The 26975-nt window shown below is 33.8% G+C and overlaps 1 protein-coding gene across 1 annotated transcript; it reads right to left on the bottom strand.

Annotated features, from left to right (window-relative positions):
* Positions 1 to 7762: 7762 nt before the first annotated feature.
* LOC140840679 (uncharacterized) lies at positions 7763 to 11190 on the bottom strand. Its single transcript, XM_073207850.1, has 4 exons — positions 11160 to 11190; positions 10315 to 10653; positions 8322 to 10204; positions 7763 to 7948 (listed from the first exon to the last, which is right to left on the bottom strand). Exons 1-4 carry the CDS (start codon positions 11188 to 11190, stop codon positions 7763 to 7765), a joined length of 2439 nt encoding a protein of 812 aa, XP_073063951.1.
* Between the last annotated feature and the right edge of the window lie 15785 nt (positions 11191 to 26975).

Below are 26975 nucleotides of genomic sequence, written 5' to 3'. Positions count from 1 at the left end.
TTATTGTACTTATATACTGAGATGTATATTAGTTACATTCTGTAGTTATATTTTAAAAAGAAAAATTTTTAGACCCAGTTTATTTTAATTCATAATTAAATCCCAAAGATGATTAAGAAGATGATTAGCGTCCGGGTCCCCACACATTCACTCCAATTAGGACTTATCACACTGCCTGTTTTGGAACTCTTAGTGATCACTTTACACTTCTGGATTTTAAGAACCATCGGTTCACCAAACACCACTATTAATCAAATAACCAACAAGTTACTGATGTAAGTAAAACAATATGATTTAGTAGCACGAAAATGATCTCGAATGATCGGATATCTTTCCAGTGAATGCGTGCTTTATGAGCGATGAAGTATATGATCTTTGATTACGCTCAAACTCTTAGGTATGCAGACTTTAATGAATCACGCTGTGAAAGCTTGATGATTATGTATCTCGTTGATATCTCGCGTGAGTACTTGCATACATCCAGCTCTGCTTATATAAGCTGTCATTCTAACGGTCGGAAAATGATGAGCAACATTAACCTGTAACCTTGGAATGATGTGTCACTATCAGCTGCAAACACAATAAATGTTCTCCAACAACGCATTTAATGTTCTCTTTGCTTAGCATTACTTTGAATCACGTCCCTTGAAGAGTTACTTCTGAATATCCTTTTATAGCAACTGTTTTCACCATCAGAACTTGTAAGATATAAGTGATCTTTTTTTCTGAGATAGTCATATAAATGCAGATCAATATTGGGACTCGTGTAGAACATGATTGAATTGTAGCGGTTCAAAACCATTTGAATGTTCTGAATCGGTCAGAGAATGTCTTTCATTAAGTGAGCAATAAATAGCTCTTTTAATTACTCGGCATAAACTCTTCGAACAGCCGGTTGAGAAATTTGAGCTTCTTCTTCTTCAGATGGTTGAATGTTATGCGGTTTGAAATCCAAGCGGTTGAAGTACCGGCGTTTTGAAATTCAAGAGTTGAGATGGTTCCTTTCTAACTTCTTCTTCTTTAGGCTGTTGAATGTTAAATGGTCTGAAATTCAAACGGTTTGAAGACTCGGCGGTTGAGCTGGTTCCTGTTATACACAAAAGATTTGCAGCAGTTTCTCGAAACATTTAAGTGTTGTTTTAATTTTGTCAATCACCAAAACTCTTAGGTAATTTCTTAACAAGTTGGACAATGTTTTCTCAGTTTTGAATACTTCATTTCATGTGGGTCTTTCTCAGTTACGCAAAGTTTTTAGTTCTAATTACCAATTCGTTTACTGAACTTCGTGTCATCGGTTTAAGACATTTATTCTTATAGGAACTTTGGTTCTTCATCCATTTAATTTCGATAAGTCTTCTTTCAATTATAGTCTCTTTTGTTTTGTCTTTTGGATTTTTTAAAGATATCTCGAGAGTTTAGAAGAATACGGGACTATTTCTAGGCTTCTAGTATTTTAATTTATATTTTACCTAAGTAATTTGAGATGTTCCTATTTGCTCCTGATATCTAACCTTTTTTATATCACATTGTTTTAAATATTCCAAAATATCAAAATATACCTGAAAATAATAAATCTTGAACATATATTAAAATCCATAATTTTGAGAAATATCTCATACTCAGACAATTAAGTTACACAATAATAATAATATATATAATATGTATGAATTATTCAAACTAGGATATGATATTATTTTAAGGCCCTTTTTTAAACATTTATCAAACATGGTTATTTTGAAATTTTTTGACAATATTTTAAGCCTGAAGGACTAAATTGGACAAGCTTCGGAAAAGTAGGGACTACATTGGGAACATTCAAATAGGAGGGACCAAAATCAGAATTGTGTTAAAATATATGGATTAAATTGAATTTTTCCCCAAATAAAACTAGAGATTAGTGATAGGGGTGTCAATTCGGGAGGGTCAAGTCAGTTTAGTGCATAGTGCTATTTAAAAATTTCTCAAATCGAACCCGATCCAACCCAAAAACTCTCTACACGAACACGAACCCGACTAATCCGATTTTAATTTTAAAAAAATTAAATAAATTTGAAAAACAATAATAATATTTTAATATAAACAAAAAAATAACAAAATCTCTGATTTAAATTTAAAATTAGAAAAGTAAAGTATATTTACTAAATTAAATAGTTTTTTTCCCTGTTACATTTACATTATTTGCACATACAATATATGTGCAAGACAACTAATATAAATAAAAGAAATATATAAATGATAATATTGTAATTTAATTTAATTATTTGATTTATAAATAATAAATAATCAATAAACAAAATTACAACCCAAACATTTGATTAGAATGAATTATCAATCATATCAAGGCAATCAGATGCAGCCTAATGGTATCCTAATGATTACATTTACATTTTTGGGATACCATGGATGTATGGTATGGGAATCCTTAGATTTTGCTTAATTTATTTGACGGGACAGTCAAATGTTTGATAACAAACATATATAAATTATTTATCTCATATCAATCAAATAATTAAATATTAAATTACAATATTATTTTTCATGTATTTTTAATAAAAAAATTAGTTATAAAATTATGATAAAATTGTAGTTTACTACTTCATCTCAAATTTAATCGATCAAACAAAAACATTGCAGTAAAAAAAATACCCGAACTACGAGACAAAATCACTTCTCTAGTCACCCCAACCCCAAGTTAGGATATGTGAACCTCATTTTCAAGTTATCAAGTTTGGATAGCAACTTCCATAGTAGGGTGATATTATAGCATTGGTGTGATGTCGTTAACCACCAAATTAATTCCTACCCTTTTAAATAAAAACGAGTGTAATGGTGAGTAGGATCGAATCCACACGGAACGACAAATCCTTTTGATAATAAAAAAGAGGGATTTGTTTTGAAAATTACTAAATAAAATAACATAACTAAAATTACCAAGTAAGAAAAATACTGAATTTAGAAATGAAAATTAATTGACGAGAATAAAGTGAAGAATTTATTATATGAAAATACTGATTCAAGGGTGGTTCTACTATTTAATTATCTCACTGTGCATCGATTAACCAATCATTTATTCATGTTATTCCAAGCAATTAACTTTAGATTAATAGGGATAGCCGCTAAAATTCTTTTGTTTTCCTAAATTAATTGACCAAACCCAGCATCCAGTCAAAAATTACCAATAATCAACTGAGCACGATAGCGTTCCATATTAATTAAAGATATCATTTTAGTTTTGTGAAAAGAGTCAATCATAAAATCTAACAACCGAGATAACTGCAATTGGAAGATCTAGTTCCACCGATTTATTTAGATTACACATATTATGATAGCACAACAAAACTAACCTATTGCTACTCACATACCAATCGTTCATGACAATTACGGATCACTGACTTCATGATTAGCATTAAAAAATTATACATCAAATTAAATTTTCAGATTAATTGACATTTAACACTCATATAATTAAATCATAAATCAACGAATACTTGAGCAAACAAGAATAATAAATTAAAGTGCAAAAACCTCACAGTGATAAAATTAAAATAATAGACTATCCTTTGTGTGGGGACCCGGGCTCTAATTCTTTTTCTTGGGGTTAAATGGATCGTTAACATAAAACGTGGGTCAAATTTTCGCTTTTTAACATTCAATCAAATGTTACTAACTAGGCATAAAACATGTCCCTATTTTATTACATCAGCATAATATACAAACATAGGATACAACATTTCTTGTTTTAATCCATCCTCTATCAACTAGTAGTGAAATACAGTACAAGATAAAAGTAATTCTACTAGTCCATCTGCTAGGCCCGTGATCACCACGCTATGTCCATCGCTCATCTCTGTCGTGACCCAGATCCTGCCCCACCTGTTGTTATGCACACATACAGACATAACAACAGCCGGAAAACCGGTGAGAACAAATCCCAGTATAAACATGTAACATGCATATAAACAATCCAAACATGAAACATGCTGATATGAATGTCATTCATATAAAATCATGCAATGTGAATCTAATCATGTCTAGACTCGACTCGACTAGAACTCTAGGGATCCCGTTGTGAATAAGACGTCACTGGCTGTCACCTACCCTACCAATCGTGGTGCTGTACGTCTTATTCCTAGACTTCGGCCTGATCTGTATCCGCGTCTACAATAGGGGCGGTGATCTTCCCCTAAGCTGTGATATCGCCGAACGTCTAGAGTCTGCCTGATCTCCAGACTGTCCTATCTTAATGCATGAATACAAAATTTGTAACCAAGCATAATCATTCTAATGCAATGTCCCATGATCTGTAAACACCGCAGAGCAAGATTTGCATACAAGTTCTATAAACAAATCTATATACAATTCATAATCATATCAAGATGTAAACAATAAAATAAGTATGTGATTTTGGTTGGGAAACTCAAATGTGATCTTATTTGAGTCGTGATTCCCTAAACAAAACATGTACTATACCTTTCGTCGTAGAATCGCTGTCACGGTCGCCAATACGAATCTGAAATGGAAATTTGGATACGCACTCTATCAATTTCTAATCTAAATCAACACATATTCAAATCACTACGTGATCTCAATACAATCTGACGGCATAATGACGTAATTCTCGACACCGGTCAATCAAATTCTCAACAGATATCAATATAGATTAATATCCAATCTCCACAATCAATAATCGATCTCATGAGTACATCATATCCTCAAAAATCTGCACAATCTATATTCAATATATGCTAGAATTCGAAACCATCACATACGATATCTGTTTTACGATCCGTTTACGTTACTATGGTAACCATCACTTCAAGAACACATCTTAAAGCTTAAATCATAATTCTCCCAACACATATATTTCAAAACATACTGGAATCGAAGAAAACTTACATCACCTTGTAGCTAATAAAGAGAGAAGCTCAACACCGAAGTCGGATTTGAATTTGGATGATTAAATCTTATGAAATCACAATTTAAAAGTGGAAGGAAGTTTGGAGCTTTTCCTCTGAATTCTGCCGAGTCTACTGCTGGAATGAGGAGAGAATTGTGCCATGTTATATATATTGCATGCCTCAATACACATGGAAAATCCTTTGTATTACACGTCTCGCACATATGCGCGGACACTACTCGCGCATATGCGCGAGACCTACTGTCTCGACAACTTGGCAGAAATTCACACTCGCGCATATGCGCCACTAAACTCGCGCATATGCGCCAATGTTTCTGGACGCTCCGCGCATATGCGCCACTACTCTCGCGCATATGCGCCAATGCCACTGGCCTGCTTGCGCATGTGCGCGCATTTCTTCGCGCATGTGCGCCATAGCTTCGACCTTACTTATTCTTTTGACTATCTTTCACATCTTTATTATATATTTCCCTTTCTTTTCTAGTCCAATGAAATACATCTACAATCATCTTAATTATTAACAAATCCATCTGATTATGATAACTAAATCTTCGAGCCTTACACCTTGAATCAGACTAAGAAAATTATCCTAGCATAGTTTGATCTACAATATCCATAAAAAATAAATAAGAAAACGTAGAGAATTGCAAACTATTTTGTTGGGAGAAAATTCTGGAAGTCTGCGCCTCTTTTCTTCTTCTTCTCTCGTGAATAGTGATTGGAGAAAAAAATTCATTCTTGCCGCCTCTTGTTGATTCTGTACGTGAATGATATTTGTTCTAATTGGATAAAAAATCTTCTCTCCTTCTCTTCTTGTTAACGTGAGATTTTGTGGCCTTTTTTTCATTTTTTGAAGATTTTGTTTGTTACAAAATCTTATCTTGCCATTTAGGCAGCTGAAACATAATCACAAGGCGTGACCACGCCTTATTCGAAGACCTCTTCTGGGTTTGGCCATTCTCTTTCAAAATCTATTTTGAAAACTTCAAATGTGATAAACAACACATTTTTAGCTCAAATTTGCTCCAAGACCGTAAAAGTTCCTCCTACAATAAAATTCCAAAAAAAATGTATCAATTAAACATATCGGAGGTTGGAAGGTTGGAATAATGGAAAATATGAAAATAAAAATACTAACTTTTATGAGCCTATCAAAATTTCTCACACCTAAACGATGCATATCCTCAAGTATAAAATAGATCAGCTCATTATCTCAATTTTTCGTCCTCCTTCCACTTCCTCTACTTATCCAAAACATTTTTCATGCAAAAAAACATTTTAATTTCAGAGCATCTCACAAAATAATATCATGAACAGTCACTGCAATCAGAATGTGTAAAAATTAAAATGCATGAGATTTAACAACTCCTCACAAGATTCGCTCATTCCGCTCATTGGTGTCTAGGATATATGTCAACAAACTCTCATGTAGAATGCATTGAAAATTTTTACCATAGGCTTGCAAATATATCGCATCCTTCCACTAAATGAATGAATTAAAATACACAAACAAAAAAGGGCTATAAATGGGTAGTAACGTGGCTAGGGGTAAGGTAGGCTAAAAGAAAACAATGTGCTATGAAATTGGAGAAACCATAAAGAATTTTTCTCACAATAATAAAATTGTAACCAAAAACTCTTATATATCATTATAACAATCAAGAGCATTTTTTTTTTGTTTTTCTTTATTGCTCTTTTTTTGTTTCTCACTTCGTCTACTTCTCTTCTTTCTCTTTCTTTCTTTGTTTTTTTTTTGTAGACGGGGACTATAATGATTCGAGATTGACTAAATTCCAACAATTCACACTATTTTGGATTAAGTGATGCTATTTGTGAAAAGTTTACATGATTCTCCAATTCAAGGTTCAAAAAGGGGGATAACCAACAAAAAGGATTTATCACGGCTTGTAATGTGGTTATTTTTATTCAAATAAAAAGGCTGAGGATCAAACTTGATTCACTAGGGGTCTATGAATCAGGGTAGGCTCAAAGAACGGCTCAGATTATGCGAAAGAAAATGGTTTGAACCTAATGTCCTTAAAAGGATTTATCACGGCTTGTAATGTGGTTATTTTTTTTCTATGTTTTTTTTTTATTTTTTTTAAAATTAAAGGCAGAAAAATTAAATAAAATAAAAAAATCAAAAATCCCACAGTCAAGTCAAACCTATCACAATAAAATCAAAAACTCTCACACCTAAACTTGACATTGTCTTCAATGACAAAAAAAAAAATGGTAGCTCAACTAAAACGAGAAAATAGTTGGAAAAATTAGAGAACTCCCCTGAAAAATGTTGAGCATCGTAAAGAGCAGACGAGCGGCGAGCGGCTGGTGGGTCGCGACAACGCTGGAGAAGGTTGCACGAGATGGGAGAGGGGATTTGGAGAGAGGCGATGTAGGCTGCTGTGAGAGAGAGAGAGAGAGAGAGAGAGAGAAAGTAGGTTAAGAATTTTTTTAAAAAGAAAAAAAAATATGTTCCCAGCACTAGAGGTATTTCAACAAGGCGTGGCCGCTCCTTGTGCGAAAACCTCTACTGGAACGAAAATTAATTTTTTTTAATCAGTAGATGTGTTTCAACAAGGCGTGATCACGCCTTGTGCGAAAACCTCTACTGGAAATTTTTTTTCCCCCGTAGAAGTGGTATTCTTATAAGGCGTGGACACGCCTTGTTAGAAGACATCTTCTGCATAAATGTAACAAAAATTGTACTATTTTTTTTAAAAAAAAAAAGAAAAAGAAATAAATAAAAATAATAAAAACCAAAAATAAAAATAAAAATTGGGTTGCCTCCCAATCAGCACCTCTTTTTATTGTCCAACGCTCGACTTCAGTCTTTTTTGTTGCTCATGGTGGTTCAAATATGGTAACTTTTTCCCCTTTATTCCACTTGAGTATTTTTATAGCAAATTTCAGCATGTGACTGTTTTCTTTGAATTTCTTGGAAATCCATATCTCGGGAATATTTCTTCCCTTTTTGATGAGTACATACTTGGGTCGATCTGGAGGGAGTTTTCGTGCAAATTTAGATGTCTGCGAATCAGAGAGAAAAAAAAAATTTGGGTGCAATAATTGTCCCTGCTTGGTACAGCGATCGAACCATGGTGCTTGAGATGCTGTGCGGGTTAAAAGATTTGAGTTGCACCATTACTACTAGCTATAGCTTTTGGTAAAGCGGCAAGCGCTCGGTCCTACAATTGGTATCAGAGCCAAGGTCACGGGTTCGATTATCATTGATTGCAAGGAGTGCAATTATTGGGAGGGAGATTGTTGGGTGCAATAATTGTCCCTGCTTGGTAGAGCGATCGAACAGTGCTCCTTGAGCTGCTGTGCTGTTTAAAAGATTTGAGTTGCACCATTACTACTAGCTATAGCTTTTGATAAAGCGGCAAGCGCTCGGTCCTACAAATATAATATTATAATTTTCAACAGGTCTTTCAATAATCTCCTCTAAATCATTCTTATCAACAATTTTTGAATTTTCTCGTGACAAGTGATTAGCGATATCAAGAGTATTAATAGTGCTTTCACTAACAGGATATTTCATGCTATCATAAATATTAAACTTAACAATCTCACCATCAAATTCCATAGTAAGAGTACCATTATTAACATCTATGACAGACTTTGAAGTTTTCAAAAACGGTCTTTCTAGCAAAATTTGACTGTTTAAATCATCATTTTGCATGTCAAGCACATAAAAGTCAGCAAGAAAAACCAAATTTTCAACTTTCACAAGAACATCTTCAATTACACCTCTAGGATATACAGTAGACCTATCAGCCAACTGGATCACAATGTCAGTTTCAGTCAAAGTTCTTAGTTCCAAATAATTATAAATAGAATCAGGCATGACACTGATAGAAGCACCTAAATCCAACATAGCCTTTTCAAGTCTAGTATCGCCAATAGTACAAGGGATAGAAGACATACCTGGATCACTGCATTTGATAGGAATAGTTTTTTGAATGACAGCAAAAACATGTTCTCCTACTTTTTCCCTTTTACACCCCTTCAACTTATGTCTCTTTTTTGTAGTAAACAACTCTTTTAAAATTTTAGCGCAACGAGGTACTGGTTTAATAGCATCTAATGAAGGAATATTTATTTCACCTCTACAAAGAGTGTCATTCAACTCCTTAATACTTTCACATTTCCTGTTCAATGCAAGAGGGAATGGGGGAATAGGTTTATACTCAAATAGAGGAGAAAACTTACCTTTCAGAGCATCATCTTGATTGATTATTTTATCCTCAACCTTTATCTCATTCTCTTCTTTTTGCTTGATTGATGCTTGTACCCCAATTTCTTGAACATCCAATTCTTTACAATTTCTCAAAGTAATTGCACTCACATTCTCTCTTGGATTCACCGCTGTCTGAGAAGGTATATTACATAAATTTTTTGCTTCCAACTTGTGAATTGAGGTCGCCAACTGTCCCACTTGAGTGCTCAAATTCTGAATGCTAGCTCTCGTTTTCTGTTGAAATTTTTTAGTGTTCTCAGCTAAGGCCTTCACAATTTCATCTAGGGACATACCTGAGTTAGAGGCTTGCGCAGGTGACCGGTGTTTGTGATAATTTTGTTGTGTATATCCCTGTTGACCTCCTTGATTCCTATAGCTGAAATTCGGGTGATCTTTCCATCCTGGATTGAAGCTATTAGAATATGGATCGTATCGGCGTTGAGGTTGTCCAGGAAATCCGTCGATTGCATTAACTTGTTGTGGGGGATCTTCTTGTAGTGACAGACACGTATCTGTAGGATGTCCTACCATAGCACATACACCACAAGTTTTTATCTGTTGTACTTGTCCTGCAACCAACCTTTCCAAAAGAGATGACAAAGAATCTAACTTTTGATTGATAGGAGTAACACTTACCTCATTGACTTGTCGTGGAGGGTTGTCTTGCCTAGTACCAAACTGTTGTGCATTGGCAGCCATGTTGGAGATTAAAGTTCGTGCCTCTTGAGGCGTTTTGTTCAACAATGCACCTCCACTCGCAGCATCAATCACGTTCCTATCAAAGAACGAGAGTCCCTCATAAAAATATTGAACTAGTAGCTGTTCTAGAATCTGGTGTTGTGGACAACTAGCACACTTGCTTGAATCTCTCCCAATGCTCATACAAAGTTTCCTCATGCAGCTGTCTAATTCCACAAATGTCTTTTCTAATATTTGTTGCTCGTGAAGCTGGGAATAACTTCTCCAAGAATTGTGTTTCATATTGTCCCAAGTTGTTATGGATCCAGAAGGCAAGTAGTAGAGCCAATCTTTAGCCTTGTCGGCTAAAGGAATGGAAAAGCTCGCAGTGAAATTTGTTCCTCTGTGATCCCTTGCGGTTTCATGGCTGTGCAAACAATATGAAACTCCTTCAGATGTTTATGGGGATCTTCACCTGCAAGACCACGAAAAATAGGCAATAAATGAATCAAGCCATATTTTAATTCAAAATTAGCATCAGTAGTAGGGAATTGAATGCATAATGGTTGTTGAATAACATTAGTATTAGCCAACTCCCTGAGTGTTCTTTGAGCTTGTCCTGCCATTTCTTCTTGGTCACTTTCGATTCTTTCTGTCTTAAGATCAAGTTCGGATTCTCTTTCAGTGTCTGTTGACTCCAATGATGCGTTCAAATCAGGAGATGATGATGATGATTGCTTTTCACGCCTTAATCTTGCTTCTTTTCTCAATCTCTTAGTTGTCTTCTCGATTTCCGGATTGTATTCGAGTTTACCTGTACGAGAAGAACGAAGCATAAAAAATAAAAAAAATCAAAAGAAATTAACCTTGCACCGTTCCTTGGCAACGGCGCCAAACTTTGGTGTGATTTCGTTGACCACCAAATTAATTCCTACCCTTTTAAATAAAAACGAGTGTAATGGTGAGTAGGGTCGAATCCACAGATAACGGTAGATTTATTTCTTTTGATAATAAAAATAAAAAAAGGGGGATTTGTTTTGAAAATTACTAAATAAAATAACCAAAGCTAAAATTACAAAGTAGGAAAAATACTGAATCTAGAAATGAAAATTAATTGACGAGAATAAAGTGAAGAATTTATTATGAGAAAATACTGATTCAAGGGGGTTCTACTATTTAATTATCTCACTGTTCATTGATTAACCAATCATTTATTCATGTTATTCCAAGCAATTAACTTTAGAATAATAGGGATAGCCGCTAAAATTCTTTTGTTTTCCTAAATTAATTGACCAAACCCAGCATCCAGTCAAAAATTACCAATAATCAACTGAGCACGATAGCGTTCCATATTAATTAAAGATATCATTTTAGTTTTGTGAAAAGAGTTAATCATAAAATCTAACAACCGAAATAGCTGCAATTGAACGATATAGTTCCACCGATTTATTTAGATTACACATGTTATGATAGCACAACAAATCTAACCTATTGCTACTCACATACCAATCGTTCATGACAATTACGGATCACTTACTTCATAATTAACATTAAAAAATAATACATCAAATTAAACTGTCAGATTAATTGACATATAACATTCATATAATTAAATCATAAAACAACGAATACTTGGTCAAACAAGAATAATAAATTAAAGTGCAAAAACCTCACAGTGATAAAATTAAAATAGTAGACTATCACTTGAATCAGACTAAGAAAATTAACCTAGCATAGTTTGATCTACAATATCCATAAAAAAATAAATAAGAAAACATAGAGAATTGCAAACTATTTTGTTGGGAGAAAATTCTGGAAGTCTGCGCCTCTTTTCTTCTTCTTCTCTCGTGAATAGTGATTGGAGAAACAAATTCCTTCTTGCCGCCTCTTGTTGATTCTGTATGTGAATGAGATTTGTTCTAATTGGATAAAAAAATCTTCTCTCCTTCTCTTTTTGTTAACGTGAGATTTTGTGGTCTTTTTTTTTTCATTTTTTGAAGATTTTGTTTGTTACGCAAAATCTTATCTTACCATTTAGGCAGCTGAAACATAATCACAAGGAGTGACCACGCTTTGTTCCAGGACCTCTTCTGGATTTTGCCATTCTCTTTCAAAATCTATCTTGGAAACTTCAAATATGATAAACAACACATTTTTAGCTCAAATTTGCTTCAAGAACGTAAAAGTTCCTCCTACAATAAAATTACATAAAAATGTATCAATTAAACATATCGGAGGTTGAAATAATGGAAAATATGAAAATAAAAATATTAACTATTATGAGCCTATCAAGCATGCAATAAGAGGCTATCATTTGCACTTTTAGGGGGAAAACATATCAAATTGAGGACCACATCAAACACACGTTCGAGATTGTAATGATATCCATGAATTAAATTAGAACCAGATATATGCACTTTGATCCAAGCTTACTATATTAAATTTTCATGAAAATGTTGATGTTAGAGCAAATGTCTAAGTCAAATTTTAAATTGGCTTATTTTGTCAAGACTTATATGTCCAGGAAGTGTTGGGTTCGAATCCTGGAAAGGTAAAAGCTCCAGTATCTGGGGTGAAAAAGTCATATGAGTAATGATCGCGGATGAGTGGTGTCGGATCATTACACGAAGATACACAAACTTGCAAATAAATATTCTTTGTTTGAACCCGTACTTATAAAACGTTTTTATAAAAATGTTTTTTTAAAAAAATATAAAAGATTTTAAAAGTTGTTTCAAGAATAAATATGTATTTGAATATCTATTATATCAGAAAAATCTGAGTTTAAAATGTTTTAAAAGTTCTAAAAACATAAAAAAACAGCTATCAACTGTTCTTCAAAAAGTATACTTGGAAACGTATTTTTTTTAAAAATTATAAACATTTTTACAAAAATGCCCACTTTAAATTTTTTTTTTTCCAATGGTAAAACACTAAAAACTCAATATCGATATTATTATATATCATGTAAAATATAGTTACAAAATTATTGAAAATCATAAAATAAATTTTTGTTAACTATATATTCTCTAAACTTCAGCAGCACGATTACATTACATCTTAGAATAGGTCTATTGTGAGATGGTCTCACGAATCTTTATTTGTGAGACGGGTCAACCCTACAGATATTTACAATAAAAAGTAACACTCTTAGCATAAAAAATAATATTTTTTTATAGATGATTCAAATAAGAAATCTGTCTCCCAATATATGACTCATGAGACCGTCTCACATAAATTTTTTCCTACGTCTTGTTGACAAAAACCAAATCTCTTCAAGATTGCATCCATTTGATGATTGGAAAGGTAAGTCTTTTTGAATCTAGATACAATCCAGATGATTTTAAGCAGTGTTTGCAATAAATTATTTTTAAAAAGTGATTCACTTTATATATTATGAAGAAATGATTAAAATTTACAAGTGCATGAGTAGTGTTTGAAAAGAAAGTGAAAAAGTAAAAAATCAAAATGGGATGGTATTTGATAAATAATTATTTCTAACACTAGCTTGTCACTAGAATTTTTGTAGAATCATAATCAAAATCCACCGGCTTTTGGATTTCATTTAAATTAAGAAAAAATTAAAACATGAGTTTAAAAACAAACAAAAATGATTTTTTTTTAAGTCAAAACCAATAAATTTTTTTTTACATATTTTTACTATTGCACGCATCGTATATGGTACTATCGACTAGTGTGTATATATATATATATATATACCGTTTAAAAAAAGTCATACCTCATATTTGAATATAATATTTGAAAAGTAATGACTAATGAATAGTGAAAGATATAAATAACAAATTTCTACTCGATGGTTATTAATCAATCCACCAACACATTAATTCATACTCGTTTATAATTCGCCCACACCATATAAACGCAATTCTGTTGAAATAATATATTTGAATATTGAAAAAGTAATAGTTGAATATTTGAATGTTGAAAATAAGAGTTGTAAAGTTAGAAATTTGTGTGTGATGATGTAGGTAATGTTGTATTTTATTTTTGGATTATGTGTAATGAAACTCTATAAATAGATCTCTCATTTGTGAAGAAAATCACAATTGAGTAGAGAGAAAAATATTATAAAATGTGTTGGTTGGTAAATTTTGAGAGTTTGAGATTTTTACTTTTTACCATAAATTTTTACTTTTTCACAACACGTTATCAGCACGAAGCTCTAAAAGTCCTACATACTTTTCCAAGCTCCAAACAGAAGAAAAAGATAACAAAAGTAATAATATTTATTTTACTGTTATTTATTTATTGTATATTTATTTAATATACAATATAATGTTATTATTATAAATAATAAAAATAAATTTTTCATAAACTTGTTATAAATCCTGGGAGGATGTTAAGACGACATCCCACACTCCCGGTAAGGGATACGACAAGTATAAAAGCGTATAAGGTTTTTAAACAAAATAAATTATGACACTCATTATAATATTATGATATGATATACATAATTATTTAAACATGTCTAATATTATATATACCATATTATTACCATAAAATTATAAAAATACATACCTTTATTTTTTTGTACACCAACGGTCATAAATGGTAAAAAACTGCTAGTTTTTGCCCTGTAAATATGATCTCACAAACACATTCAATCACTCCAACTTTCTCTTCTTCTCTAAAAATTATTCATCATCAAGTTTTTCGAAAAAAAAGAAGATGGCTTTCTCAAGGATATTTTTAATTATTTTGGTTATCATACTCACGAGTCTTGTATTTATCGGAGAATATCCTCCTCGTGCGTTTTCTTTATTTTTACAAATACTTGTACTTGTTGTTTATCCGTTACTTTGTATTGCAATATTTATTAACTAATAAAATGCATCGTAATTTTTTTTAGTACCACCATGTCAAATTTAACAAAGCTCGAATTTATTGCGCTCGACATCACGGGAAAGAATTATATGCCATGGACTCTGGATGTAGAAATGCATCTTGAGTAATTGGGTCTAAGCGAGACCATTAAAGAAAATGACATATGCACATCACAAGAAAAGGCAAGAGCCATGATATTTTTGCGTCGACATCTCGACGATGGATTGAAATGTGAATATCTGACTGAAAAAAATCCCATGGTTTTGTGGAAGGGATTAAAAGAAAGATTTGAACATATAAGGGAATTTATACTTCCGACCGCCCGGGATGAATGGAATACACTGAGATTCCAAGATTTTAAAAAAGTCAGTGATTACAATCGGGCGATGTATAGAATAATCTCGCAATTAAAATTTTGTGGACATGAGCTCACAGAATCTGAGATGCTTGAAAAAACATTTTCCACATTTCATGCATCAAATATTACTCTACAGCAACAATATAGAGTACGTGGATTTGCGAGATATTCTGAGCTCATCGCCTGTCTTCTTGTGGCGGAAAAGAACAATGAGCTATTAATGAGAAATCATCAGTCCCGACCCACTGGATCAACAGCATTTACCGAAGTAAATGCTGTAAGTAAAAATGAATTTAAACCTCGGAACCAAAATCAAATTCATAGGCAAGATTTTGGTCGAGGTCGAGGTCGAGGTCGAGGTCGAGGTCGTGGACGTGGACGTGGACGTGGAATTGGCCGTGGTCGTGGTCGAGGCCATGGTTTTGAAAATAATAGAGATAGTTATTTTTATAACTCATCTCAAAAGAGCGTCTCAAACCATCCACAGAAAAGGCATCATGAGAATACAAGTGTTAATGAGAATCACTCAAAAAGATATGAAAGTTCTTGTTACAGATGTGGTACTCCAGGACATTGGTCCAAAGTTTGTCGAGCCCCTGAGCACCTTTGTAAACTTTATAAAGAATCATTAAAGAGGAAAGAAAAGGAGACCAACTTCACTGAACGCAGTGACCATTTGAGTGATTCAAGTCATTTTGATGCTGGTGATTTTATGAATGATTTCTCTGGAAATGATCAACATGTTGGTGGGATAGAAATGAACAATTTTGATGCTACAGATTTTCTCAATGATTTCTCTGAAAATGAACAATTTAATGGTAGAATATATATGTACAATAATTTATTTTTCATGTATTCATGTAATAATGTTTTATTGTACAATTATGATATGTGTTATATTTACATATGTATTTTCAGTAATTTTATTTCATTGCATATTTTTTTTTGAAGTTCAAATATGGAAAATGCTATGAGCAAAGCTGAAGTTTGCATACCCGATAGTGGTACAACGCACACTATCCTCCGAGATAAAATATATTTCTTGGAACTAAAACCAACAAAAACAACGGTGAATACAATATCAGGTCCTGTAGACTTGATTAAAGGATGTGGTAAAGAACAATTTTTGTTACCTAATGGTACAAAATTTTTGATCAATGATGCTTTATATTCAACACAATCGAAAAGAAATTTGTTGAGTTTTAATGATATATATTCCCATGGGTATGATACTCAAACAATGAATGAAGGGAATGAGAAATATATGTGCCTTATCACATATAAATCAGGAAAGAAATATGTGATTGAAAAACTACCAATGCTCCCTACTGGATTGCATTACACACATATAAGTCCCATTGAATCAAACATGGTAGTTGATAATTCTTCGATATTAACCAATTGGCATGATCGATTGGGACATCCTGGTTCAACAATGATGCGAAGAATTATAGAAAATACACATGGTCATCCACTGAAAGACCAGAAGATCTTTCAGAATAATAAGTTTCAATGCAAAGCATGTTCTCTTGGAAAACTTATTATAAGAACATCACCAGTCAAAATCCAAACTGAATCACCAATGTTTCTTGAACGTATTCAGGGTGATATTTGTGGACCAATCCATCCACCATGTGGACCATTCAGATACTTTATGGTATTGATTGATGCCTCCAGCAGATGGTCACATGCATGTTTATTGTCAACTCGAAATGTTGCATTTGCAAGATTACTTGCTCAAATAATAAAATTGAGGAATCAATTTCCTGATTATACAATCAAGAAAATTAGACTGGATAATGCTGGTGAATTTACTTCCCAGACTTTCAATGATTATTGTATGTCTATGAGAATCATTGTTGAGCATCCTGTTGCTCATGTACATACACAGAATGGATTGGCTGAATCATTGATTAAACGTCTGCAAATAATTGCTAGACCAATGATTATGAAAACAAAGCTCCCTATTTCTATATGGGGACATGCAATTTTACATGCTGCTTCATTAATTCGCATCAGACCAAGTGCATATCATAAATACTCCCCATTGCAGCTTGCATTTGGTAAAGAACCAGACATTTCTCATCTGAGAATTTTTGGATGGATGGTGTATGTGCCTATTGCACCACCACAACGAAAGAAAATGGGACCTCAAAGAAAGGTTGGAATTTATATCGGTTATGATAATCCACCAATCATTCGATATCTTGAACCTCAGACAGGCGACGTGTTCACAGCACGTTTTGTTGATTGTCATTTTAATGAGGAAATCTTCCCAATGTTAGGGGGAGAACAGAAACATAACGAAAAGGAAATTACATGGTATGTATCATCATTGTTACATCTGGATCCAAGAACAAAACAATGTGAAAAAGATGTACAACAAATTGTACACTTGCAAAGAATAGCAAATCAAATACCAGATGCATTTGCAGACACAAAAGGTGTAACTAAATCATATATACATGCTGCAAATGCCCCTGCTCAAATTGAAATTCCAAAGAAACAAATGGAAGATACTCATGATGTCATTAAACGCCTGAAGCGTGGAAGGCCAGTCGGTTCCAAGGATAAAAATCCTCGAAAAAGAAAATCCATAGAGAAAACACGATGATCACAAAATAAAGAATGATGTTTCTGAAGAAACACATGATGATCACAAAATAGAGAATGGTGTTCCTGAAGAAACACATGATGATGAAAATGTTCTGTCAGAACCACAAACTGACGAGAATCATGAAATCTCTATCAATTACATTAATATTGGAAAAATATGGAACCGAAAAGATATAGATGAAATTGATGATATATTTTCATATAATGTGGCAATCGACATCATAAATGATAACGAAGATCATGAACCAAAATCTTTTGGTGAATGTAAAAATCGGCAGGATTGGATAAAATGGAAAGATGCCATCCAGGTTGAATTAGATTCGCTAAATAAACGTAATGTTTTTGGACCTATAGTCCTTACACCTGAAGGTGTAAAACCTGTTGGGTACAAATGGGTTTTTATTCGAAAGCGAAATGAGAAAAATGAAATAGTAAGATATAAAGCTCGACTTGTTGCACAAGGTTTTTCTCAAAGGCCTGGAATTGATTATGAAGAAACGTATTCTCCTGTGATGGATGCAATTACGTTTCGGTATTTGATTAGCTTGGCGGTATCTGAAAATTTAGAAATGCGTCTTATGGATGTTGTTACAGCTTACTTATATGGATCACTTGATAGTAATATATATATGAAAATCCCTGAAGGATTTAAGATGCCTGAAGCACAAAGTTCAAAACCCAGGGAATGTTATTCTGTGAAATTACAAAGATCATTATATGGGTTAAAGTAATCAGGTCGAATGTGGTATAATCGACTAAGTGATCACTTGATGAAAAAGGGATATGTAAATAATTCAATATGCCCTTGTGTTTTCATTAAGAAAACAACATCCGGATGCGTAATTATTGCTGTATATGTTGATGATTTAAACATCATTGGAACGAATAAGGAAATTCAAGAAGTTGTGTCATACTTGAAGGAAGAATTTGAAATGAAGGATCTTGGAAAAACCAAGTATTGTCTGGGTTTACAAATTGAACAAAAAGAATGTGGAATGTTTGTTCACCAGACAAATTATACAGAAAAGATCCTTAAACGTTTTAATATGGATAAAGCAAATCTTTTAAGTACTCCAATGGATGTTAGATCATTAAACATAGAAAAGGATCCATTCCGTCCATGTGAAGATGATGAAGATATTCTTGGTCCAGAAGTACCATATCTAAGTGTCATCGGTGCCCTTATGTACCTTACAAATTGTACAAGGCCTGATATATCTTTTGCCGTGAATCTGTTGGCAAGATTTAGCTCATATCCAACAAAGAGTCACTGGAACGGAATTAAACATATATTCCGTTATCTACGAGGAACGACAGACTTGGGACTTATGTATTCAAAAGATGCTAATCCAAGTATTCAAAAGATGCTATTCCGTTAATCCAAGTATTGATGTTCGTCACATTCAATCAAGTGAAAACTCATCAGATCTCTTCACAAAGGCACTTCCTACGTCAATATTCAGAAAGCACATATATAATATTGGGATGCGCAATCTACGAAATTTGTGAAGAATTGTTCATGTCCACATCAGGGGGAGTTTACGTGACTGCACTCTTTTTCCCTTACTATGGTTTTTATCCCAATGGGTTTTTCCAAGTAAGGTTTTTAACGAGGCAGTACAAAACACGTAATGAAGACATCATCGTATCATGATCATCATCACAAGGGGGAGTGTTGAAATAATATATTTGAATATTGAAAAAGTAATAGTTGAATATTTGAATGTTGAAAATAAGAGTTGTAAAGTTAGAAATTTGTGTGTGATGATGTAGGTAATGATGTATTTTATTTTTGGATTATGTGTAATGAAACTCTATAAATAGATCTCTCATTTGTGAAGAAAATCACAATTGAGTAGAGAGAAAAATATTATAAAGTGTGTTGGTTGGTAAATTTTGAGAGTTTGAGATTTTTACTTTTTACCATAAATTTTACTTTTTCACAACAAATTCAAGTATTGAAGGAAATAAAAACTTAATTTATTTTTATTTTTTAAAATTTATAAAAATGATATCTACTTTTTTTTTTTAAATTATTATGTCTGTATTTGAAGCGGTGTTTAAAAAATGAAATTAAGGATGGATTAAGTTCTAAATATGATTAAAAATTTCTCTTCGGGCATGCTAGTGGTCAACGTTTTGGTTAATCATATAAAACGTATAGAAAATGCGGAAATAAACGATAAAAATACAATCCTTTTACATGAAATTTTAAGTTTTGTTAAAAGTAAAAATTGACGGTGAAAAGTAAAAATCTCAAACTTATAAAATATATTAAACTACACACTTTAATAAAATTTTCTCCACTCAATTGTGTTCTTCTTCACAAATTGAGAGACTTATTTATAGAATTTATTTGCAAATAATCCAAAAATAAATATATCATTACATACATTCACACACTAATTTTCCATATTTACAATTCTTATTTTCAACAAAACTCTTTATTTTCAACACTCTCCCTTGTGATGATAATCATGATATAACGATTGTCTTCATTACGTGTTTTTATACTTCCTGGTTAAAAACCTTACTAAACTCCTCCTCATGTTAACACGAACGATTCTTCATAAATTTCGTAGGTTGCACATTCCAATGTTATATTAATGCTTTCTGGATATTGTCGTGGGAAGTGACTTTGTAAAGACATCTGATGAGTTTTTACTTGATTGTATGTAAAAAAATATAAATATCTTTATTCTTCTCAAGATCTTGGGCGAATATGAAGAACTTAGGGGGAATATATTTAGTTTTGTTGTTTTTTATATATCTTTCTTTGATTTGAGTAACACATGCATCATTATCTTCATATAGTATTATAGGCTTCTTGTTTAATGACAATCCGCATGAGATTTGGATAAGTTCGGTCATTGATTTAGTCACGCACATTCACGGCTTGCTTCATGTAGTACAATAATCTCGACGTTGTTTGATGACGTTGTTCCGAGTGTTTATTTCTGTGAAAGCCAAAAAATTGCAGTGCCTCCGCGAATAAATACATATGCAGCTTGGGAATGTGCCTTGTGTGGATCAGATAAATACCCAGCATCAGCATAACCAATTATGCTTTGATTGGTGTTTTTTGAATACCAAAGTCCCAAGTCTGTCGTTCCTCGTAGATAACGGAATATATGTTTAATTCCGTTCCAGTGTTTTTTTGTTGGATATGAGCTAAATATTGCATATAAATTTACTGCCAAAGATATATTAGGTCTTGTACAATTTGCAAGATACTTAAGGGCACCAATAGCACTTAGATATGGTACTTCTGGACCAAGAATAATTTCAGCATCTTCACATGGACGGAATGGATCCTTTATATTTAATTATCTAACAACCATTGGAGTACTTAAAGGATTTGATTTATCCATATTAAAACGTTTAAGGACTTTTTCTGTATAATTTGACTGATGAACAAATATTCCATGTTCTTTTTGTTCAATTTGCAAACTCAAACAATACTTTGTTTTTCCAAGGTCCTTCATTTCAAATTCTTCCTTCAAGTACGACACAACTTCTTGAATTTCCTTATTCGTTCCAATGATGTTTAAATCATCAACATATACAACACTAATTATGCATCCGGATGTTGTTTTCTTAATGAAAACGCAAGGTCATATTGAATTGTTTACATATCCCTTTTTCATTAAGTGTTCATTTAGTCGATTATACCACATTCAGCCGGATTGCTTTAACCCATATAAAGATCTTTGCAATTTCACAAAATAACATTATATGGGTTTTGAACTTTTTGCTTCAGACATCTTAAATCCTTCAAGCATTTTCATATATATATATATATATATATATATATATATATATATATATATATATATATATTGTTGATGATCGGGTTGAGTTTAGAAGGGGGGTTGAATAAACTCAATGGCCAACTTATTAAATTCTTTCGAATGATGTGCTAAATTCCTGTTAGAGATTTTAACGATTCTTTTTCAAGTATAAAAAGCAGCAGATCACAAGATAATGTGCGGAAAACGATCTGTTGGTTAGTGGGTGAAAAATAATAAAGTCGAAAAACAGTAGATAGTACAGGGTTTGTTTCTGGAAGTTCGAAGATGAATCTTTTATGTCTCCCTTTCTTCTGTTTCCAGAAGGTATCACTAAAAGACTTTGGTGAATACAACACAATAATTGTACACACCCACTTCAATAGGACTTGCCTTTCACCTATTGAAACTCTTAGCTTTACAACACAACTTCTTGAATAATCTCAACTTCTGGAAAAGACTCTTTTCCAGTAACAAATTCTTCTATCAATGAATTGATGAAATGAATAGCTTAAGAAGACATAACTGAAGTAGCTAGCAAAACATGATCTCAATGATCAACAGTATGCAATGAAGCGTGTGCTGCTTTTTTCAGTGTTCAGCTCTTTAGATAACTGAAAGTTCTAACAATGCTCAAATGATGTTTTTCAATTTAGATAGTTGTTCAATGCTTCGGTAGTCTTTCACAAAATTATTCATCTCCATATATTGGCTCTATTCAACGTTCAAAAACCGAAGGGCTCTTTTCTTTTGGTGGTTCAGCTTTATTGCTTAAAATGGACCCTGCAGAATACATCAAAAGTAATGAGTTGCAGTTCATACCAAAAATGGTATACCATCTTAAATGTTCTTGTATAGCATTTAATGGCATTTAATGAAGCAATAGATGATGGTATCATGTTAATAGATCAACGGTAATATTTTAGAGATTTTGAGATACGCAAGATTCTGTTAGTGTATATTTCGAATTTTGTATCCTTCTCGTTCTGGTTTTAGCTAAGGAATTGTTTAAGCAGGTTTTAGCGCGATACCAGTACTTCTGGTTCTACTGGTTTACAAGTACTTCTGGTTTACAATTTCTACTAGTTTTTCCTTAGCATTTTTAGCGCGATGCAAATACTTCTGGTTTTCAATTTCTACTGGTTCTACTGGTTTTGTTCTAATCCAACATCTACTGGTTTTGCCTTAGCATCTCCACAATAAGTTTAATTCTAACAATTTACCCCTTTGTGGTGAAACAAAACCTAGATGTTCTGTGTTAGTAAAATAGAGGTAAGAACGGATTAGATAATCAAAACAATTTATATCCAGAGAAAATCACAAAAAGCATAGTTAATCAGGACACAAAGAAAAATCAGTTTGTTCCAATATCCCTGAATGTAGCTTCATCTGGATTTTGATCCCTTCCAGTTGGTCTGCTGCTCCCAGATAGGTTGTGAATGCCATTTGTCAGCATCTCCAGATAAGGAGTCTGATTAGAAACTCGTTCATTAATAGCAGTGAGCTTTTGAGATTGAGAATCAATCTTGGCATCCATCAGGTCCATGGTGGTGGAGATTGATCGAAACATTTCATCATGCTCGGTGATCCTGGTAAAGATATCAGATTGAGCAAGCGCGATCTGACTGGAACTTCTGGATGTGGCCTGTCGAAAGACGATTGTCTCAGCATGCATTTTACTCAGAGATTCCGTAGTGTTCTGTATTTCCTTAGACATGCGTTCTCGGAAGAACTGAGCCTTATGAATTTTGGCGGCATTTTCATAAGATATCCGCTTGACTAAGTCTGAAAGATTTACAAGATCCCTTTGGAGAGCATCAATTTGGAACTCTAGATCAAAAGGTTCCACTGCTGGGGAAGGAGTCCTTGCTTGCAATCCTTGTCTTATTTCCTCCATTCGGGTAATGCGCTCAGGAGACTGCAAAGAAGGAATAGAGAATTGTGCAGCTTCTGCTTGAGTCGTAACAGCTGGTTCTGGTTCAGCAGAAGGTCCTTCTGAAGCAGTAGACTGTTCTGTTGGCCCTTCGTCTGGTTGCTGCAAATCAGCAGCAGGTACAGATACAACTTGTGGCTAAACAACAGAGTGTGAAGTGTGCAACAAAATCGCCATATCAGCATGGTGAGCTTCTGAAGAATGCTCAAGTGCTGGAAGAGACGAAGAAACAGTAGTCATGACAGTAGCATTGGCAGCAGCAGTTGCAGTAGCAGAAGCAGATTTTGGAGAAAGATCAGTAGTAGCAGGAATAGCTTGAAGCAATTCATCTTGTGCTGTTTGGGTCAGCACAATCGATTCGATTACCTCATCAACAGAAGCCAGATCATGTACAGAGATCAGAGATGAAGATTGAGTAGGAACATCTACTGGTACAGGAGTACTAGAGACCTTGACTTCATGAGAAGCTTTGGTCGGTTCCTCAACTGTCTGACTCTTTAAAATTGCGGAAACAGAAGGGAGACTGAACTTTGGAGGCAGAGAAAAGCTTTTTTCCTTATTAGCAATTTGTTCAGAAAGAATTGTCAGCTGCTCTGACAAAATTTGAATAACATTCTGGTCGAGAAAAGCAGTAGGACTTGCAGAGTCAAAGTTTGACTTTAAGGTTTTCAGAACGTTGTCCATCTTCTGCATTTTGAATTTTTCCAGAATGTAATTGCGACGATTTATAGCCTCTATCACATTCCGTGTCCCGGCAGCATCAAAAATCTTTTTCTCATTTGCTACTGTTTGAGCATAAACACCGGTAGTTTTAAAAAATGTGATTGGGTGGTAGACTCGTACCTTAAGCCAATCGTCAAAAAATTTCGTATCTTCTCTGGTTGAGATCTCAATTTCTTCCAGATGTAGATTTATTGCTGTTTGGATTGAGGAGGGAGCCACCGGTGATTCAGACAACTCTGTAATCTTACCTTTCCCTTTTTCAGAAGAGGCGGAGACTACTGATTTAAAAGCAGAAGAACCAACAGCTGATTCTCGAATGACCAAACTAGAAGTTGGTCTGAAGCTTTGAGCAGGTGAAGCCCCTGATTCAATAGGTTTGGCTTTGGTCGATGGAACAACAGATGGAAAAACTTGGCGGAGAGGAACATTCTCCAGTTCAGAAAGAGCCGCTGTTTTCTTGAGGCGGATGGTTGTGCGAGACTTCTTCTTGGCTGGGGTGGGAGGCAGTGAAGCTTGCTGAGTGGGTGCTGCTGATTCTTCAGATTCTGTTTTGTCAGAATCAGTCAAGACCAAAACTCTTTTTAGTTTAATTTTCTTCTGCCCCTCAGTTTTAGATTCTCCAATTTCCTTCTTAATGGCCACAAACTCACCAATGGTTAGTTTTGGCCTTAAAGCAAGCACGCTATAAACATCAGTCATTGTTACCGAAGAGCCATCCTCTTCTGCTGTTCCAGGAAAACCAGCATCTTTCAACATTGTACTGATTTGTACAGCAAAACCAGTACTTTTCCTGAGAATCATATCCTTCATAACGCGAAGCAGAAAACGTCCCCAATCGTTTTTCTTTTCTGATGTGATGGCCACCATCACTTGAACCTTTTCTTTTGTCAGTTTGTCAAAGGTTCCAGCCTTAACTAACAAGGCTTTGGCTACTATATCGGCGAGTATCTGGTACTCAATCTTCAGTAGCTTTTTGAAGCAAGAGGGTGAAAGTTCTTCTCCAGTGGCTGAAAAATTTGTCAAGGCGATTGACATGTCTTCCTTTGAAATGTCCGAGAGCTCGGAAAGTCCAGAAATCGATAGGAAGAAGGTAGAACCCAGAAGTGCAGCATCAATAGAGATCGATGCATCTCCCTGTGTATAGGTAATCTTGCCTTCCACAACTTCTGCTTTGGCATAGAAATCCAGAAGAACAAACTTGTAGATAACAGCAGGTGATTCCAAGAACATGCGAAACCCAGACTTTTCCAATGATTTAAACATCTTAACAAGATTCTCATCCTTGAAAGTGAGAACAGAATCAAAATTCACCAGATAAGCATTCAAAGTATATGCTGCGGCCATTTCGTTGAATTTGAAAGAGAATATAATATGTTAGCAGTAGATGCGAAAAAACAGTAGAGACAAGAAAATAATCTGAGTTCGTAAAGCGTAGTGAAGAAGAAAAGAAAATGAATGGTTAAAGTAAAATATACAGCCGTCAGTGAACATAGGGACACGTGTCGATATGTCAGGAGAGAGAAAGACAAAAGTGTCAGTTACTCTACTCATTTTAAAATATTTTTTAAAAATTGGCGGGCTGTGCAAGGCGGTTGCTAAATTAGTAAAACAGAAGCTGATTTGTCATTTTATGATAACATCTACTGGAAGTGGATAAGATGCTGAAACAAATGCAGCACTTTTAACAACTTCTGGTAGGTATACTGTTTTATCAAAAAGACAAATCAGTTTCTAATATAAATGCCATAAAGATGTTCCCCCTCAATTAATGCAGTAGTAATGGATATTAAATACTAAACGACTCTTGGCAATCTTTCAATTTAAACCATTGAATTTGAACAGTCGCTAGGATTCTTATCTCCTTTGAATATCACTATAAATACCTGCAAGATTTAAACAAGGTTAAGTAAACATAAAAATCAAATGAAAGAAGAGGGAACAACTGATCCGGAAGCAGAAGCGAGAATGTTCAGAAGACAGCTTGCTGCGACTTCTAAGAAGATGTGGGAAAAAGTCGTTCTGCACACAATGATCCTTGGATCATACTCCTGGAGTTGTAATATTACCAATCAAAAAGATTGTTTGCTTTAATTGAGATTGACATGTTGCATCGATCCCTTCCAGAATCATTCTAATGCAATAAGAGAGTGCTGGTGGATCGATAATGCTGATGCCCTGTAAAGTGTCTGATCATACATTAGTGCTGACAAGACCCAAGCTTGCTAGATTCTTTGCAAGACCCAAGCTTGCTGGATTCTTTTCGAAAAAGGCTCTCTTTCTTCTGCTGAAGTACTTTGCAAAAATACTACAAGCTGCTGATATTACTGAAGACATAAGCTTGATTTGTCTAAAATTCCAGAAGACGTTTCAATTATCTTGAGATTTCTGTAATTTTTGCTTTGTTTAATGTACTGGAAAATTTCTAATAAAATTTCAGTTGAAGTATTTGATGTTCCTTTATTCCTTTCTGCAAACAACTCAATGTTAGAAGAATAAAATGAATAATTGATTAAGTTCAGAAGAAAGTAAGTCGTCTTATGATAGCTTCTACTGGAAACTGAAGAAAACCTTGTTTTGTTAATAAGACAAAGTTCCTTCTGCATCTGACACAAAATCACAGAAGATCAGAATAAAGTTCTACCTAAATTAGTGCAATTATTAAACGAAAATACTTGGTAACTGAACCGATGATAGCTTGATATGAAATGTTTCATATATCTACTATAGTGAAGACTTTCTCGAGCTTTGGTGCCTGATTTTCATCTATAAATATGAGCATGGGGTAAACCAGATAATCATTCTTAAGAGAAATGGCAAGAGATAATAGTCCTGATTTGGCTGATGAGTTCATGAGGGAGGTGACCGCTGCAAGA

The sequence above is a fragment of the Primulina eburnea genome, chromosome 9 (genome assembly GCF_022965805.1).
Source record: "Primulina eburnea isolate SZY01 chromosome 9, ASM2296580v1, whole genome shotgun sequence".
Taxonomy (NCBI): Eukaryota; Viridiplantae; Streptophyta; class Magnoliopsida; order Lamiales; family Gesneriaceae; genus Primulina; species Primulina eburnea.
This window is presented reverse-complemented; position numbering and strand designations above follow the sequence as displayed.